The 18,359-nt window shown below is 38.0% G+C and overlaps 1 protein-coding gene across 1 annotated transcript in view; it reads left to right on the top strand.

Annotated features, from left to right (window-relative positions):
- The window catches only part of ints2 (integrator complex subunit 2), a 28,499-nt gene extending 11,560 nt beyond the window's left edge, over positions 1 to 16,939 (top strand). Inside the window, exons 10-25 of the mRNA XM_042499408.2 lie at positions 210 to 281; positions 1,791 to 1,905; positions 2,370 to 2,438; positions 3,236 to 3,370; positions 3,479 to 3,655; positions 4,186 to 4,300; positions 5,041 to 5,145; positions 5,370 to 5,534; positions 7,827 to 8,028; positions 10,357 to 10,482; positions 12,111 to 12,312; positions 12,498 to 12,779; positions 13,758 to 13,865; positions 14,928 to 15,033; positions 15,324 to 15,500; positions 16,246 to 16,939. Of these exons, the coding sequence (XP_042355342.1) occupies positions 210 to 281; positions 1,791 to 1,905; positions 2,370 to 2,438; positions 3,236 to 3,370; positions 3,479 to 3,655; positions 4,186 to 4,300; positions 5,041 to 5,145; positions 5,370 to 5,534; positions 7,827 to 8,028; positions 10,357 to 10,482; positions 12,111 to 12,312; positions 12,498 to 12,779; positions 13,758 to 13,865; positions 14,928 to 15,033; positions 15,324 to 15,500; positions 16,246 to 16,427 (2,338 nt within the window). The 3' untranslated portion in view covers positions 16,428 to 16,939. The remainder of the gene's footprint in view (positions 1 to 209; positions 282 to 1,790; positions 1,906 to 2,369; positions 2,439 to 3,235; positions 3,371 to 3,478; positions 3,656 to 4,185; positions 4,301 to 5,040; positions 5,146 to 5,369; positions 5,535 to 7,826; positions 8,029 to 10,356; positions 10,483 to 12,110; positions 12,313 to 12,497; positions 12,780 to 13,757; positions 13,866 to 14,927; positions 15,034 to 15,323; positions 15,501 to 16,245) is intronic.
- The last annotated feature ends 1,420 nt before the right edge of the window (positions 16,940 to 18,359 follow it).

Below are 18,359 nucleotides of genomic sequence, written 5' to 3'. Positions count from 1 at the left end.
ATAAAGCTATTGACTCCTACTTTTTTGAGTCTTTCCAACGCAAATACTGGCTGTTAGGATCACAAGCTTCTGTTCACCTAACAGTAGGCTTGAGTTTTGATTTTGTGTCAGTGCATGCTGCCTGCCAGAAGTCCCCTGTATCTTTTGGAGTTGAATATTGCCACTTTGCTATATGGAGCATGAGCATTATTGTTTTTGTGTGTGTCTAGTACTCCAGAGCAGGAACAGCTGATGGTCATGTGGCTCAGCTGGATGATCAAAGAGGAGGAATACTTTGAAAGGTAAGAAGAATCTTTGTTCAGTTTTTTAGCTAATGAGTCGTTGCTGAACAGGCGTTTGCAATTTTGCAATTCACGTTCATTCCATGTTGCTTAACTGAAAGACGCAAGCTTCACTTTTTAGTGTGCATGATTTGAAATAATGTAAAATATGAATATTTAGATAATGCTGTGGTAGATATGACAATACAGACTTTGGGGTAAACCCTTTGTGCTGCTTTTAAAGGAATATTTCATCCATAAAACTGTGTATTATGTTGTGTAAATAATAATAAATCAATAATTTAAAAAAAAACCCACAATATTCTTGATGAATTGAAGTCATAGAGGCCTGTGAGGCCCCTTTCCTCAGATTCGTTAAGAATGTTCAGTTTTTAGATTTTTCATTCACCATGAAGCCATACAAGAAAAAGAAAGTTTTCTTCACCAATTCAACGTAACAGGGTGAATAATTGATAAACAAATGATAATTTTGTGGGTGAAGTATTCCTTTAATTACATTACCTTTCTGAATAGTCAACTAACGTAGGAAGCTGTTTTAAAATCATGAAACAAGAGAAGAAAAACAAAGTCCACAAACTAGATTATGCTCCCATAAATATTTAATACTTTTACCGCCGAGGCGATGTTCATAGCTACATGCTCTTCATGTTAACTTGTTTGATGAGGAGCATGTAGCTCGAAACATCACCTTGGTGGTAATTGAATTAAATATTAATGGGAGCATAATCTAGTGAGCAGACTTTGTTTTTCTTTTCTTGTATTATCTCTTGTCCAGCGCCTGTTTTTTGTTGTCTTGATGAACGTGCTTTTGTGAACTTCAAATCATGAAACACCTGGTTGATACTCTAAACCTCGGTCTTAGTCTGGCACCTGGGCCTACCATTATTCCCGACATCTCCTGTTTGCTGTGCCCAGGAAGGTCCAGACTACAGCATAATGATAGAATAAAATACAAGCAGAGGACAGAGTCTGTGCAGATAAATACACCACCACACACTTATAATGGGCTACATAGTGATCAATCATTTAGAAGGAATAATTTTGTGTAAATCCATACATTGTGTTTCAGGAAAGTCTTGCTGAGTTTACCTTCAACAAATAAGGGAGAAAGGCAAAAAAACAATACTCACAGAATAAACGAGCGGTTTCAGTGATGAAACGATGACTCTTTGTCAAAATAGGCAGTGATAAACTTGGCAGAGCTTATGTTTGTTTGTATGTTAAAATGAAGTAATATTGCCTGATTTAACATTAACTGCAGCAGTGCAAATAAATGTGTTTGTTTGTGACTCTAGTCTATAAAACATAAATCATCACAGTCTTAAGTGATTTTAGGTTGCAACTAAAGGGATGCAAGCTAATATGTGTGTGTGTGTGTGTGTGTGTGTGTGTGTGTGTTAGCATAATCAGTTTATTAAAATTCCATCCTGTGAGAAGCAGGATTAACGACAAGTCTGAGTGTCTTTTCTCACTTGCCTTGCTTGCATATGTGTGTCCTCCTCCTTACAGTGCTGCAGGCGTATCTGCTTCTTTTGGAGAGATGCTATTACTGGTTGCCATGTATTTCCATAGCAACCAGCTCAGCTCCATTATTGAGTTGGTGTGCTCTACTTTGGGGATGAAGGTAAGGTTGGAGGGAGGGAGGGAGGGAGGCAGTGATCAATACATCAGTCTGGCTGACCAGCCATGGGCCCCACTCCTCCACTGCAGCAGTGGTGCATATAAAGACCATATCACTGATGAAACACTTGCAGCATACACATATCTACCAAGACACTCTACACCCTGTGGCCAATTTGCTGTTTTATTACTTGTTAAGTGCACTATTGTTTCCTGCCTGTGTGCTAAGTAGTTTTCCTGTCTCAGTGTATTTTCCACTAAGATGTGTAATGTAATTGGATTTAGAGCCTGTTTGTTTCCACCCCTAGGGCAATCCTCTCAATTCAGTGTTGCGCCTGCCATGTAGAATTTCTCTTATGAAAGGAGGGAATTACAAAATACTTTCACTGTTGCCTGCAGGTTGTTTTCACTCACATTAAACCTACCATTGTTGATGTTATTTTTTTTATTTTGGTCAACTTTTTACAGATTGCCATCAAGCCAAGCTCCCTAAGCAAGATGAAGACTATCTTCACACAGGAGATCTTTACAGAACAGGTACATACATCCTATTTCTTAAATCCTCATGCACATTTTCTCTCCGCTGAGTCCAGTCTTCAGTGAATAATTTGTATATTTGTGAAGGCTTTTATTCTCATCAAAGCTCATTTATTTTCCCATACTATTAACTCAGGAATACAGAGCCGTTTTATTTAACAACATGTCAAAATGAAATAAAATGTCCCCCTAAATATGGCCTTAAATCATTATGATCAGGGTTCCTGTGCATCCTTGTACTTTTTTTGTCTCAAAGTCTCAAAATAACTGGCAACATCTATTTTTTGGGGAATAATTTAATAAATTCCTTTTCTCAAACTCTTAATGATGGGAATCAGAATAGTGGAATCTCACGCAGATTGTGAAACACAAAATTGGCTAGAAATGCCAAATATTTCCCACTTCTGTCGATAAATATGATACTTTTATAATAATATACACAATATATATATACAATATTATTGTCTTTCATGTGTTCCACTATAGAAAGAGTTTTTTTTTTCAACATTTGATGTAGATAATCTAAGTTTTACTTTTCAGAAGTCATGTTTTATGTTACAGTAAACATTTTGGCAAAAGGATATTATCCTTCTTAAAGTTTGGTTATTAGTAAATTGGCCTAAAACTCAACTCTGTGTAGCATTAAAAAAAGTCTTAAAAAGTCTTAAATCTATCTTACCTTAAGCTGCATAATGTATATATTTTTACCACAGCCAAGCAGTTTTAAGTAAAGGTTTAGATGCTAAGGCTTTACCTGACTCCAATTGTTATGGTTATTTTTAATTTCTGGTGTGTAGGTGGTTACAGCCCATGCTGTGAGGGTTGCAGTGACCAACAACTTAAGTGCCAACATCACTGGATTCCTCCCCATTCACTGTATCTACCAGCTGCTTCGGAGCCGAGCCTTCACCAAGCACAAAGTGTCCATCAAGGTAGGAGATGTGCACTCGTTGGCTCATTGATAAATAGATGCCGAGCTGCGAGTCTGCTTTAAAACATTAATGTTGCCCTCCGGTGCTGTCCTTGTGTTCATCTTCCAGGATTGGATCTATCGCCAGCTCTGTGAGACAACCACCCCCATCCACACCCAACTGATTCCTCTTATCGACGCCTATATCAACTCCATCCTCACTCCAGCATCCAAGGCCAACCCAGAGGCCACCAACCAGCCCATCACTGAGCAGGAGATCCTCAATGTCTTCCAGAGCTCTGCTGGGGTGAGTCAGCCAGTGAGATAAAACCTAAAACTGCTATATAGTTAATGGCATTTGTGTTTGTCTTCTGGTGTGTTCTTTATTTTACATATCCCATTTGCACAATATCTGGCAGTATGTGTAAGTATTTAAAGGTAGGGGTGAGGGGTGTATCCAGTATATCTGAAATACTCAAATATTATTTTATATGCGAAAGTTGACCATAAAGTCGTATTGAGATATTCCTTGTCCATTTCAGTTATTTATTTATGCACTAAAAACCGTCTGTTTATGAGCAGAGGATTCGGTCTCCTTCTCCGTCTCATACACATGCCCTGAAAAAACAATTTCAGTCGTCTTCTAATTTTCATTGTCAATATTTTAATAATGACTGAAGTTATCTTTAAGGTTGTAGTTGTTATAAATTGTGTTATTTAAATGTAAACTCCAAGGTTTTAAATACATGAGTAATCACTTGTGTGTGTCCATCTTCACATTCGTTGATAATGCAGATCCCTCTTTTGTTGTTTTGCTTCTCTTTTGCTGTTGGTTAGCAAGGGGAGGGTAGTCGAGGTGGACGGCAACGCTACTCCATCACCACCCAACTCCTTATCCTCTACTACATCCTGTCCTATGAGGAGAACCTGTTGGCAAGCACCAAACAGCTGGGTATGTACAAGACAATGACTGTGTCCCTTATAACACTGAGCCTGGCTTCCCACTGTGCTGTCGGCTCACTTCCTTTCCATTTCTTATTTTCTTTTCTTCTACCCGTCTAAAGTACACCCATTGTCATCTCCTCCACTGAAGGAGGCATTGTATGCGAGATGGAGGGAATCTGTCAGGCAGCGAGAGGAGAAAGGCAGCTTTTGTCCTCTGTTAAGTTGTAGGAGATGCTCTCACTCTGGATGTGCAGTCATTCATCCTTTTCTCTCTCGGCACTGAATGTTGGCCGCTTCATAGAGAATAAATGGAGGGCTGACAAAGAGCCAAGCACAATGGCTGCGGGAGCTGAGCTAACTAGGACAGCTGTAGGTTAGATTGAGCATTAGCAGTTAGCCTAGTCAGTGTTTATTCTCTCCCATGACGAGCTCTCCTCTTGCCCTTCATTAGGCCAGATTTATGTGCAAGTTTATGCCCATCTCTTTAATTGCTGTGTTTACCCAAGTGCTCCCGCAGCCTTCAAGGAAGGAGTAATGAAGCCCATCAGCAGTGGTAATGAACCCACGTCAATGAAAAATCACCTCCGCTCCTCGAACGCATCAGCACAGCGGCTCTGGCGTCCTTACGCTGCCAAATAAAACACTTATGCTCCGTCTTGTCCTTTTCTTGCTTTATGTTCTCACCCTCACTATTTTCTGTCTTATAGTTTCTTTGCTTCACTCACGCTTTTTCTCTTTTTTTGAAAGCCCTGATGCAGAGGAAGCCAAAGTCCTACTCAGCAGCCTTGATGGACCAGATCCCCATTAAGTATCTGGTAACGCAGGCACAGGGACTGCAGCAGGAGCTAGGGGGTGAGACAGATTTAACATTTGGTTACATCTCTATATGCATGTTTTGTTTACTAATATGACACTGAGGGGCACACAAGCTACGTACAAAGACTGTATTTTTAACCCCAACTTTCATGTGACAGCAAATATTACATCTCCACCAGTAAAGCTTCCAATTTTTCTCTTTCCCTTGACTATACATTTTTCTTTTCAAATAACCTTCCTCTCTGTGTCCCTGTTCCCAGGTCTGCACTCTGCTCTGCTGAGGCTGCTGGCCACCAACTACCCCCACCTGTGTCTGGTGGAGGACTGGGTGTGTGAGGAGGAGGTGACTGGTACCCTGCCCCTGCTGAGGAAGATGATGCTCCCGAGCAACACCTGCAGATACACTCAGAGCCAGCTCCACCAGGGTGAGGAGGGAGGGAATAAGGGATTCCAGAAATGAGGTTGAAGCAGAGGATTTAAGGAATATTTTGCCATTCCAATATCAGTTACTCACTGGATTGGTTTATTGAATCAGTGAAGAAAACTTTGTTTTTCTTGCATGCCTCCGCTGTGAGCAAAGAATCCAAAAACAGAAAATTCTTGATGAATAGAAGTCATATTGGTCCATGTATAACAACAGCAAAACTGTATCAGGACATCCATGTACAAACTCGCTTAACCCTTGCATTATAAATGCTAAAATCTTACCATTTAAAACTGAAGTGAAGGTGAAACTTATCAGAGCCAGACTCCATTGACACGAACAGTAACTTTATCTCGCTGTACACTGGAGCTGCTGCTCTACCACTGCCTCGGTTTGTTTGTTTTTTGTTGTTGTGTTACTCTGGTGGATTAAAGGGTTGGTTTGTAATCAACAAAGTCACACAGTGACACAAAGGAACTGCTGGTCTACCACGTCTCAGTTAGAGAGGTAAAAGAACTGTTTTTATCATTGGAGGCTTTGAAAAAAGCTTAGATACATTTCATTTTTAATTCACTTTTTGCAATAATGGCAATATTTATAATATTCACACTTTTCTTCACAAGGTTACAAAGTGCTTTTCAGAAAAACAGATTGAAACAAGTGAGTGATTATAAAATATATAAATACTGGAGGTCAAAGTAAATTTAAAGTAGAATATAATGGCCACAGAAGGATTATTTAACCTACCAACATATTAACACATTTTGAATACGATATTGGTGAGAATATATGTGTTTGGGAAATACTGAGCATAAGAAGATAAATGAGACTTGAATTATGCTGCAGGAGTTGTGTGAGAGTTTTTAAATGAATGTTTTGACACAGTTTTGCTCTTGTGGACCTCTATGACTTCAATTCATGAAGTTTTTTCTTTATTCACCAGAGGAATGCAAGAAAAAATCGAAGTGACAGAGCGAGTAATTTATACACAAATAGTCGTTATGGGGGTTAAATATTCCTTAAAGGTAGACAGTGCTCCGCTCATGCCTTTCTGCTTAAATTGCCAGGTTTGTAGAAATATGAGAAATGCTATTAACATCCTTTAGCAAGTGATGCCACATACATGCATAAAGTGAATAGAAACAAACCAAAATAATCTACAAAAGTCAATTAGATACAATTAAGAGATAAACAGACATATTTTTGATTAAAAGGGGTAAAAGAAAAACATCGGATTAAATTCAGCCAAAGTGAATCCAGAAATATCTCATCTGGAAATAAACCGACAGCAGTGGAAGTAACCTGTGAGCTGGGGCTGTGCAGGTGCGAGAGTATTGTTACCATCCTCAAGGGGAGCAGGGAAGAAAAGACATTAATATTGCATAATACATTTAAAGGTGTGAGCCGTTATCAAACTAAAATCTTATCTCACTGGTTAATCCTTCAAGGTTTAGAGGATTATGCTGTAATTGGCTTTTCTTAGATAGGGATCCTTGACGAAATGCAAAAGCGTAATAGATAATCAGTTTCACACACCATTATGCTGGTTAATGTATATACACCTCTGCAAATTGATATTTTATGATTTTATGCAACTATGCACAACTGTGTTTAAGGCTCTCTCTGCTTTGCAACCTTCTCCGGGATAATGGGGACAAGAAAGACAATGAATATGAATTGTAAGTAAGAATAGAAAAACAGCTCTGCTTCTCAGGGCTTGGTGGTTGGAGGTGAACAGAAGTGAGTTAGAACAGACTCAACAGACTGTAGCGTTGAGGTGGAATTTGACCTTTTAAGTGCATGACCTACTCAATATCTTTTTTCTTTCTGTAGATTTGACACTTAACATGTTTGATTCAGACTTTTTGTGGATTGGAGTCAAAGGGTGATGCCACTGTAGTTTTATTTACCTCTCATCATCAAGAGACAAGTGGTTTCTGAAAGAGAGAGAGAGCTCTACAAGGAAATAAAATTGAATAAATCAACGTATTGGTAAACTGGGTTACTGTAGAAAGTGCATCCGTATGCCTGTGGTCATCTGGTGGGAGGGGCTTAGGACAGAGAGGGGAGAACTGCAGGAGGAGGGTCCAATTTCAAATTTTTGGTTTGTTTGCTTTTTTTGTTGTTGCCTTTTCCAGATTTCTGCCACCCTCAGCTTTAAGTCTAAAGTCTAATCTGTTTGCCAGATGTTGCTACTGTCCCTTTGGGGCTCCAGAAGTTTTTGGTTTTGATTAATTTCAGTGCGCACATTCGGTTCCTATTTGATGATTAATTCTGCCGTTTGTCATCCCAGCCTTCCAGAAGTTACCATCCAGCAGTCCCAGGCTGATGCGCATCCTCGAGCATCTTACGCTGCTTTCACCCGGAGACCTGATCCCTTATGCCGAGGCCCTCACATCCAGCATGGCTCTGCTGCTGGAGCCCGCCGTGCCTCGGCGAATACTGCAGACCCTCAACAAGCTCTGGATGGGCCTCAACACTGTGATGCCCCGCAGGTACGCGCTCCGCTGAACACCAATAAATGTTGTGACGAAGGATAGAAAATGCTACTGTGACAGCCTCCAGTGAGAATACCACTGAATGTCACATGGGAATAATACATAGTGATAAATGGAATATTCAGTTTGTTTACATTGTGCATGTTTTGAAGTCATATAAGATCTAGATAATTGATATGTCTAGTGGATATGGTTTATTTTCTGCCTGAAGGCGTTAATTAGTATGCCTTAAATTAATGACATCACTTGAGTATTGGGACTCAAAATCAATCAGCAGTTCAAATAAGTATCTTGTTTTCACTAATTAGAATTTGGGATCTTAATTTAACCCTTTTAGACCTGAGCAAATTGGTTTGATTTTTTACAAAAACATGGGGAGACGACAATGAGAAGGCTTCACAAGACATTGCCCACAAAATAGCAAAAAAATACAAGTAAAGAAAAAAAAGAAGAAATGACCCAAAGAGTGCTGAAAATTGAAAAAAAGTATGTTTTATTTCTGTAACATAGTTTTAAATATCTAATTATGACAATTATAAATATAGTTTTCTGGACTTTTTTCCTATTTACACCCCCCCTCTTGTCACCTTTTACTAATGTCCTGCAATTTGTGGGACATTTCTTGCTAAGGTGCTCACTGCCTTTTCCCGTATGTTTTTGAAAGAAGTTATATTTACATGTAGAGCAGAATGAAAACATGTTCTTAGAGATCTCAGGTCCAAAATATAAAAATAAATAACAACAATAAACACCAAAAACATTCTCACAGTCATCAAAAACAACCTTAAAAAGTCCCTAAATATAAAAAAAAAAAAAAAAAAAAGTTAAAAAGTGCCAAATGATGTGTTCAAAGTACAGTTAGAAAATACAAATGCACCTTCAGTTAATCCCAGTTGGGCCGCTGCATCTGTGTGTCGCCATCTTTTCACAACGATTCTCCGCCTCCGACTGCAGCCCTCTCACTAAGTTCTGGACCAATTAAAAAAGTTGTTCCCATTAAAAAACCTTATTTAATCAGGTAGATCCCACTGAGATCGAGATCTTATTTTCAAGAGAGACCTGAGTAAAAAATAAATCCATAAAACAATCAGTTTAAAATGTACAATATCAGTCATTGTAAATAAAATAATTTTTTAAAAAATCATAAATTAGGTCCAGGTTAAAAATAACCAAACTTATCCTTTAATAAGAAAAATGAAAAGGAAAAAAAAGAACATTTAAATATGAATCTACAGATTGAGTGATATTTTGGCTGCTGGTAAGAGCTATACGTGTATGTATTTCCAGTAAAAGGTTAACAGTAGCACTTGACTCTGTGTCGTCTCTCCTAAGGCTGTGTAAAGTTGCAGTGAGACTCTGTAAATGGATTAAAGGGAGACCTGTGGAACAAGAGTTGTTGCCCTTAACCCCGGGCTGCTTGCTCAATGATTATTGTGTGAATAGATCAGAGGTATTGAGCCAAACAACTCTGTCAGCCTGTGTGAACTCTCTGGACAGAAAAGGGTGACCCTCATGCTGCCCCGGGGCCCCACAGGAGCACAGTTACCAAAGCTCTGAGCAGACATCCCATCGATCCAAAGGGGGTCTGTAACAAGAAGAGCTCAGGGCAGGAAAACTGAGGGAGACTCTCCATGAGGGAGATGTAAGGGATCGTTGCCTCCTTTCTCTTCTCCTCTTTACTCCCTCTCGTAGTATTGAATGTTGCAGAGGGCTGGGCTCTGGTGAATCCAGCAGGAGGGCAGCAGTGTCAAATTTCACACAGATTCACTGATTGATGCCAAGCTGCGGGAAGGCTTGGCACTCCAAGAGTTGCCTGCTGTTTATGGTTTAGCGTCGGTCTGATAAGAGAGATTTAGGGTGAAATGCTGCCACAGGCTAATTTGTTTGTAACTGAATTAAACCCCGACTGAATGAAGCGTGTCTCATGTCACATTTTAGTAGCATATGAGTATTTTTCATCCAAAGCTTTTTCCAAAACTAGTGCGTATATGCGTCGTTTTGTTTTTTTAACCCAAGTAAACATGAATTAAATAGACAATAGACTCATTTTTTAAATACCACTGATTCTTTTGACAGGGGTGTGAATGCTGGTTATAATCTTTCCAATTACATTAAAAAGCCAGATTTTAGCAGTTTTTTGTGCAGTGGATAAGTAGCTTTTGAGTGTTGTCAGTCTTTTCAAAGTTAGTCCCAATAAATGTTAAACTTCTCAGTTTCAAAATGCAATTCTGTGAGTTATGACACTCCAAAAAGGTAGTGTATTTACTCCTCTTCATAATACTTCTATGAAATGAGTGAAAATTAAAGCTGATGTGTGTGTTGCAGGCTGTGGGTGATGACCGTAAACGCCCTCCAACCTTCAGCTAAGCTGCTCAGACAGCAGAGGTACACTCAGAACGACCTGATGGTGGACCCTCTCATCGTGCTGCGCTGTGATCAAAGGGTGTACAGGTAACGGCAGGACATATCCTAACAACTGTAAAGTATACAACTACCGTATGAAATGTGCATGACTGATAAGTTAACGTGGTTACTCATGCAACATTTTGTTAGATAGCTAAGGTTCCTATTATTCGATTGATGCAAACCATTTCAAAATACTACCACCACAGCAGGTATAATCAGCAAAGAAACCGAGTACACATTAGCCAATGAAATATGGGAAAAACTGCATACAGCTCAAGTACTTCCATTTTAAACCTTTATGAATAATAATAATAATGATAATCATATTAATTATTATTATTTAATTGTCTTTCTTATTCAAGTAGACTTTCTAAAAAAATGTTTATAAACTGTAAGGTCCCAAATGAATTTTTTTTTTGTCTTGGTTGATTTTTTTTTTACTTAGACAAAATCTTAGAAAAACACTTAAAATATTCATTTTCTGTTATTGTTATCTACTTTGAATATTGACAAATTAAGGCTTCAAGCTATGGTCCCCTTGTGTTTTCCAGCTTATTACTTCCAGTTACAGACTTCGGCAGGCATCTGTTTTTATGAAAATATTAAGGCAAAAACTTCACTGTGTTCAAACTTCTATTACTCAGTGCCCGTAAAACTTATTTATAAGTTATTCTGACTGTTGCAGATGAAACTCCAGATGGTTTGGCTTTTAATTTACCGTGGGTATGCCTTGGATAGAGTATTTTAGATGAATTATAAAGGAACAATAAGAGAATATATGGACATAAAGCACACAAACTCAGTTCTGTTTATGCAAAATTGGATGTCTCAATACACAGACCTGTTCAGACACTTGCTTGTGCAATCGGCATGTACATTGTTGTGGTAATAAGCTTTTGGCAGCATGTGTACAGTCCATGAGGACGTGGGCAGATGAAGACATTTACACCACATGGACCAGCACATATCCTGCATTGATTTTTATAACATATAACAATGGCTAAGATTTAGACAGACATTGTGTTTTAATTTAAAGGATCACTAAATAATTGTAGCTGTGTGTCGGTGCATGTTCAGATTTAGTAATCCTCTACACAAACAGATCAGTGATACTCAATTTACAGCCTGGAGGCCAAACCTGAGTACTGGGTGGCTCCCTAACCATTTTCTCAAAATAAAAATAAATTGATTCACATGAGGTGCCAGAGTGTATAAAACAGCATCAAAATAAAGCTTATTTATCAAAAAAAGTCCCAGTGGAGGATCCCCGCACCATCTGACAGAGGTCTAGATAAGCCCCATATGTCCTAAAATCCTACAAACATGCTAAAATCCAAGAAATGTTCTGAAATCCTAGAAAAACCTTAAAATCTGAGAAACATCCCAAAATTCTAAAAACATCCTATATTCGTAGAAAAGTTCCAAAATCCGAGATCTGTCCTAAAATACTAGAAAAGTCCAAAAATTAAGGAAATTTCCTTAAATCCTATAAATGTTCTGAAATTCTAGAAATGTCCTAAAATTCTAGAAACATGTTTTGGACTGCTGTGACTGGCCTTGTGTCATTTTGCAAAAGTGGGCCCCAATCAAAGCAACTTTTTTTTATTTTTATTTAAATGTTTATTCAATTCAAAAAAAAAAAAACAGTGTGACAGATTGAACTTTTTTGCCAGGTGTCCACCTTTGATGGACATTGTCCTCCACATGCTGAACGGCTACCTGCTGGCCTCAAAAGCCTACCTACACTGCCACCTGAAGGAGACGGCCGACTTTGATCGGCAGAGCCAGACGGTGTCGAACCTGGGCGTGCCCGGACAGCCAGACGCACCTGAGGTCACCAGAGAGGAGCTGAAAAACGCCCTTCTAGCTGCACAAGTATTTAAACCACCAGCTCACACATTTTGTTTCTCACATACCCGCACGCTTGTTTTCATGTCATGTGGGTTTGGCAAAGCATGAATGCAGAAATAACATGGCATAAAATTACACCAAAAATAAATATGTAGCAGCTGACCTTTCACATTTGGCCATGGTAACCACCTGTTTCTGTTTAACCCCAGGACAGCGCAGCAGTCCAGATTCTCCTGGAAGTGTGTCTGCCAACATCCGAAGAGCAGCAGCTGGGGGCCAACACGGAGAGCCTGCTGAGCAGCATCAGGGGCCCCATGCCAGGGAAATCGAAACAGGGGAGCGCGGGGCCGAGAGCCAGGGGGGGCGTGGAGGACAGCGAGCCAGAGGGAGGGCTGCTCAGTGACTTGAGGGAGGTGCAATGTCTCATCTGTTGTCTGCTGCATCAGATGTTCATCGCCGACCCAAACATTGCCAAGTTGGTCCACTTTCAGGTATCATAATGGGAGGAAGATGGAGTTTGCTGTACACGTGATATTAATTGTTTTTTTGTGACAGTGTTTGAAGGCTGGCAGGTTTACAGAGTCACAAACAGCTCAAAAGTGTTGTCAGTACACATCATCAGTAATGTCAGTAATAGTAGTAGTAATACTATTACAGTGATATTTCAATTTTTTATATTTATTATTTATGATCAATTACATATTTCATATTAAATTAAATTAATTAATTAATCTATTTATTTGTAATTGTACTAGAATTTTATTATTATTGTTATTGTTGTTATTATTTTTTATTATTATATTTCTGAATTATAAGAGAATATTTGATTTTTTTAAGTTTTTTTAAATTCTTTATTTTTTTTTTTTATAAATTATTAAGAATTATTTTAATTTTTTAATTTAATTAATTAACTTATTTTTTAATTGTATAAATAGCAATATTACATGGGACCAGAAGAAGAAGGAGGCACAAAAAGTTAAAAAAAAAAAAAAAGGCTCTTAATGATTATTGCATTTCATTTTACCTACTGAATAAACAAATACATTTATTTAAAAAAAAAAAGGGAAGAAAAAAGTCATGCTATCATGTAGATACCCTTTTCGTGAGCAGTTGAGTGGATCGTCCCATGTTACAGAAAATACCTTGGAGTCAGTTTTTCAAAAGAGCCAAGTCATGTTGACCCCATTAGTCACTTCATTCTGCCGTGGCATTAGTGGTAAGTGACTGCAGCACTCCCAGGAGTAGCAGACGACCATATGGTGGACTTCATCAAACCGATCCTCCCTCTGTCACGCTAATCCACCCTCGTCCTCACTGCCAAGCAGACGCCGCTGTGTGCGTCCGTGTATACTCACGTCTTTAAATGACTTTTTGATTGAATTCACTGTCTATTCCTCCCTTATCATTCTTGTTTTTGTTTTTTATCATAAGATTTATATTTTCCTGTTCTCTCTGCTTCTCTCCGTCAGGGTTACCCTCAAGCTCTGCTGCCTCTAACTGTGGCAGGCATCCCCTCCATCCATATCTGTCTGGACTTCATCCCAGAGCTGCTGGCCCAGCCCCAGCTGGAAAAGCAGGTGAGGCCTCCCAACCTCCCCTCCCCTCCCCTCCCCTCTCTTTCCTGGCTTTAAATCCCAGACTCGCCCTGGGCTTGTGCCAGAGCCTCTCTTACACTGTCATGTTTTTTTAAAAGCAGCTCTCTGGGCGCTCTCTGCTGAGTGTTTGCATATTTGCTACATAAACAAGTGGGAAACAAATCAAGGTTCCCACGGTCATGGAAAACATGGAAAAGTCATGGAATTTCATAATCACACTTTCCAGGCCTGGAAATGTCATGGAACCAGTAAAAATCATTTTAAGTTGTGGAAAAATCATGGACGTGTTGTGTGTTATAGATTAATTACATTAATGTATCATAGCTGGGGGTTTATTTTCTGTAGTTGATGACGTAACGTAGCTCTGATATGTGATGATGTGTGACAGTGTTTTGGGTTTGTTTGTGTTTATTTGTTTATCACATTGGTTTCTTCATTTTCTCCCCATGTTCCGCCTCTCCTTACTTGTACGCCCACGAGGCATATCAATTATTTTTAAACAATTTTGGCTGAGGAGAGGGGCATTGGACTGTAAATGGCTGTATTTTACATTTATTTTATCGCTGATTTTTAAAGAAACATTTTGGTGATTTTTTTTTCTTCTTTTTTTTGTTTATTTATTTTTGACAATTTTTATAGAAAAATTAAGAATTCAGAGATTTTCTGTCCTCTTTTTTTGTTTTTAAGAAAATTGGTTTGCAATGCATGTTTTCTTTCTTTAAAAAAGAAATACATTTTAAAAAAAATTCATTTAATTTTTTTAAATTGAATTTTAAAAAATAAAATTTTTGCATTTTTTTCTCTTAACCGTTACCACAATTACACTAATATGAAAGACAGACTGTAAAAACAAAATTGGATTTTCAAATTTCCAACAGTCCATGAACACATCATGTGAGATGCTAAAATTATGTTTGAATGGACTTAAACTCTTTTATGTTTGAAAAACACCAGGGGGTCCTTTAAAAGTCATGGAAAAGTTTTACAATTTTCTCCATGTTAATGTGTGGGAACCTTGAAAAATGCTTTTATGTGTCCACGCAGATCTTTGCAATCCAGTTGCTGTCGTACTTGTGCACCCAGTACGCGCTCCCCAAATCCCTCAGTGTTGCCAGGTTGGCCATCAGTGTCATGGGCACCCTCCTCACAGGTCAGTGAACTGTTTGGTCTTTACATATCATGCATGTTTATGGTTCTCTCACACTATTTTTGTTTACCTTCTTTTGTGTGTCCATCATTTGATTTAAGTTTTTCTGTCTTCTGTAACATTGCCGCCCGTGTACATGATTAACTGCTGTCATACAGTGTGTGTCCTGATATTTGTATTCCTTTATTTGGCTGCCACCATCTGGCCTTTAGCTGACAGTGCAGTATTCTCCATTACATAAGTGTACAGTGTGTACTGGCCACTGTACTTAGTTTGTGTGTTGTGTTTTTTAGTGCTGACTCGTCCCAAGCGTTTCTCCTTCTTCATGCCCATCCTGCCGTGCCTGGTGGCTTTCTGCCAGGCCTTTCCTCCGCTCTATGATGATGTCGCAGCTCTGCTCGTACAAGTAGGCCAGGTCTGTGCCTCCGACGTCGCCACCAAAGCCAGGGACATCGACCCTCTCATCACCCGTAAGTTCAATAAAAAAATAAAATAAAATAATAATAATAATAAACTTTATTTACAGAGCACTTTTCAAACAATGGATACAGCTGAAAGTGCTGTAAAAAATGCAGCAAAAATGCTGGATATAGATAGATAGTTAGATAGAATAAACTCGAGAAAAATGTTCAGAAAACTATTATAATTTTATTTATTAACTTTAAATATTGTATATATTCTTGTTCTTCTTACTCACGTATGTATCTGTTGCACATTGTAGCATCATACACATATTATGTATTTCTAACTCTACATACTGGTTTTATACATTTAATTGTATCACAAGGCACCGAGTTTTGCATTGTTACACACTCAGCAAATTATACATGTTTTATTTTATTATTTATATATATTTATAATTTTAAAGACTTACATGCTAGTGGTAAATGTATCTTGTTATTGCTGTATTTCTATTTTATATTTTTTACACACTCAACACATTATACATAAATACAATTTTTAAATATTCACATACTAGTGCTAATTGTTTTTATTATTACTGTATTTCATTTTCTTGTTTTTTTTTGTTTGTTTTTTTACTTTTTTGCTTAATGTAATATTCTTGTAACTTTCTGCTAATTTCTTGCCAATTTTGGGGTAATTTTTTTGTTAAGTTGCTGACTGATTTATTTCTATGTTTTTCAAGTCACTTTGCTCAGGTATCAAGGGTTAAGTAATAATGTCAACTTAAAGTAATCATTTTTCCACGCTCAGGCCTGCAGTATCTGAAGGAGAAGCCTCAGGGGGCTGTGGCTCCAGGTGGAGGCTCCTCCAAGCTGACTCTACCCCAGAGGACAGCAGAGGACATTGCTGGATCTGACCCTGATGTCCAGCTCTGCTACTGTGTGGAGGCCACCTTCATGGACATCATCAGCTCCACCCTTCATGGACTATAGACACACAGAGGACGAGGAGGGACAGGACTTAAACTAACAACTCTGAGCACTGCCTCTGAAAGACGTCTTCACTCCTGAGAGGACAACTGTCGACACACATCCATTCATCTTTAACAAACGGACTCCGACTGATGTCAGCTTTTCTCAAGGGCTTTCAGACAGTGTGAGGTTGTTACTCTCATTCATGTTGAGACATGTTGTACTGTATATCTGTTCTAGTCTGTTCACTTTGGACTGAAGCCGAGGACTAAAAAAAAATCCTTTCTTCAATTTTATGCCTTGTAAATAAATTTTGATTTACAGTTTATTTAGAAAATGTGTGTCCTGTTCGTTTGTAGAAATTAAAATACCGAAAATGTTAAATGGGTCCATTTTCTTGACCTCCATAGGCATATTTTTCTAAGCCGTAAGTGACCTTTTCTCAGCAAGTGAAAAAAGGATAAATGTTGCTATGATACAAAATGTAGAGCTTTTGTACTGTTTGTTTGTAATAAAACAAAGAAACTCTGTCATCGATGAGGTGTATTTGGGACAGATGGGAAGCAGAGTTAAAGAGTTTGTGTCCATTTTGGTTGGAAATCTAAATCTTGTATGGCATTGAGACGTTGCATGCCTTCATCCATGGTGAACAAAAAAAAGCACAAAACAGAAAATTGTATCAAAACATCGGTTTACAAACACTTATATTATAGGAGAGCTACCATCAGATAGAGTGCCCCAGTAATGAGTCCTAAACCTGGGAAGTAGGTAACATTTCAGCACCTCAGTTTCCATCATCTCAAAGTCAATGGATGTTTTTAATTGGGTTTTTGGTTAGAAGCCTTGGGTTATTGACTTTAACTTTTCTTGTGAATCGTGAGCAAAATTGTTTGATTTATTTCAAAAAACATGGGAAAAAAGGCAATGAGCAACTTGGTAAGAAATGTTTCACAAATTGGAAGTTATTAGGAGATTTAGGAAATGATTTTAAAACAGGTAAGGACAAATGTTAAGGGTAGGACGAAAAAAAGCTCCGGAGAAACCATATTTATGATCATCACAATGACATATTTAAAATTATGTTACAAGATTATTACAACATTTTAAGCACTTTTTTCCAGGTCATTTCCTTTTTCTTTTTTTTAATCTTTTTTGCTATTTTTTGGGTCATTTCTTCAAGTGCTCATTGCCTTCCTGTGTTTTTGACAGAAATAAAAAACTATTTTCTTAGGTTTCAAATGCTTAAATAAAGTTTGTGATTGACACAAGCTCAAGAGACTTTTACATTTTGTTATACAACATAAAATACTTCAGTAAATAATACTCCACTGTGAACTTTGAAGAGTTTATGTTTTTTAAAAAAGGCGGTAGCTGAACAGGACTCAACGCTGAATCATGCGGCTGTAGAGTAGTTCGCTTATAGCCCAATGTTAGCTTTTTACTTCTGCCGATTGCATTTAGGCCTCAAACTTCTTGAAAATTATGTTCTTTTTTGAAGACTATCTTGCTGAACAAAATATGTTAGTATCATAAATGTTTGTTTGCCACAGAGTTGATTTTCTATTGTAATCCAAGATTAAATGGAAAAATCTTGTAGACTTTTTGACGAGGAAACCAGAGTGAAGCTAACATGCACAAGTTATTTGAGAGTTTAGAAAGTATGTTTCTGATATACTGGTGTGCTCTGGAACTTAAATTTCCTCGATATTTTGATATAGTTTTGCTGTTGTTAAACTTGGACCCCAAGAAATTCATCAATTTGTAGGCTTCTTCAGTCCCTCGAGGAATATGAGAAAAACATTTTGTCTTCACGAATTTATAAAACGGTGTGAATAACTAATATGAAAAATGGTAATTTGTGTGGTAAAGTATTGATTTGTTGGTTATTTCTAATAAATCCATGTTATTTCTTTTTTTGATTACGTGCACGGGTTTTCCCGCTCCCGCCGCCTG

The sequence above is a fragment of the Plectropomus leopardus genome, chromosome 15 (genome assembly GCF_026936395.1).
Source record: "Plectropomus leopardus strain MGB_pleo_1.0 chromosome 15, ASM2693639v1, whole genome shotgun sequence".
Taxonomy (NCBI): domain Eukaryota; kingdom Metazoa; phylum Chordata; class Actinopteri; order Perciformes; family Serranidae; genus Plectropomus; species Plectropomus leopardus.
This window is presented reverse-complemented; position numbering and strand designations above follow the sequence as displayed.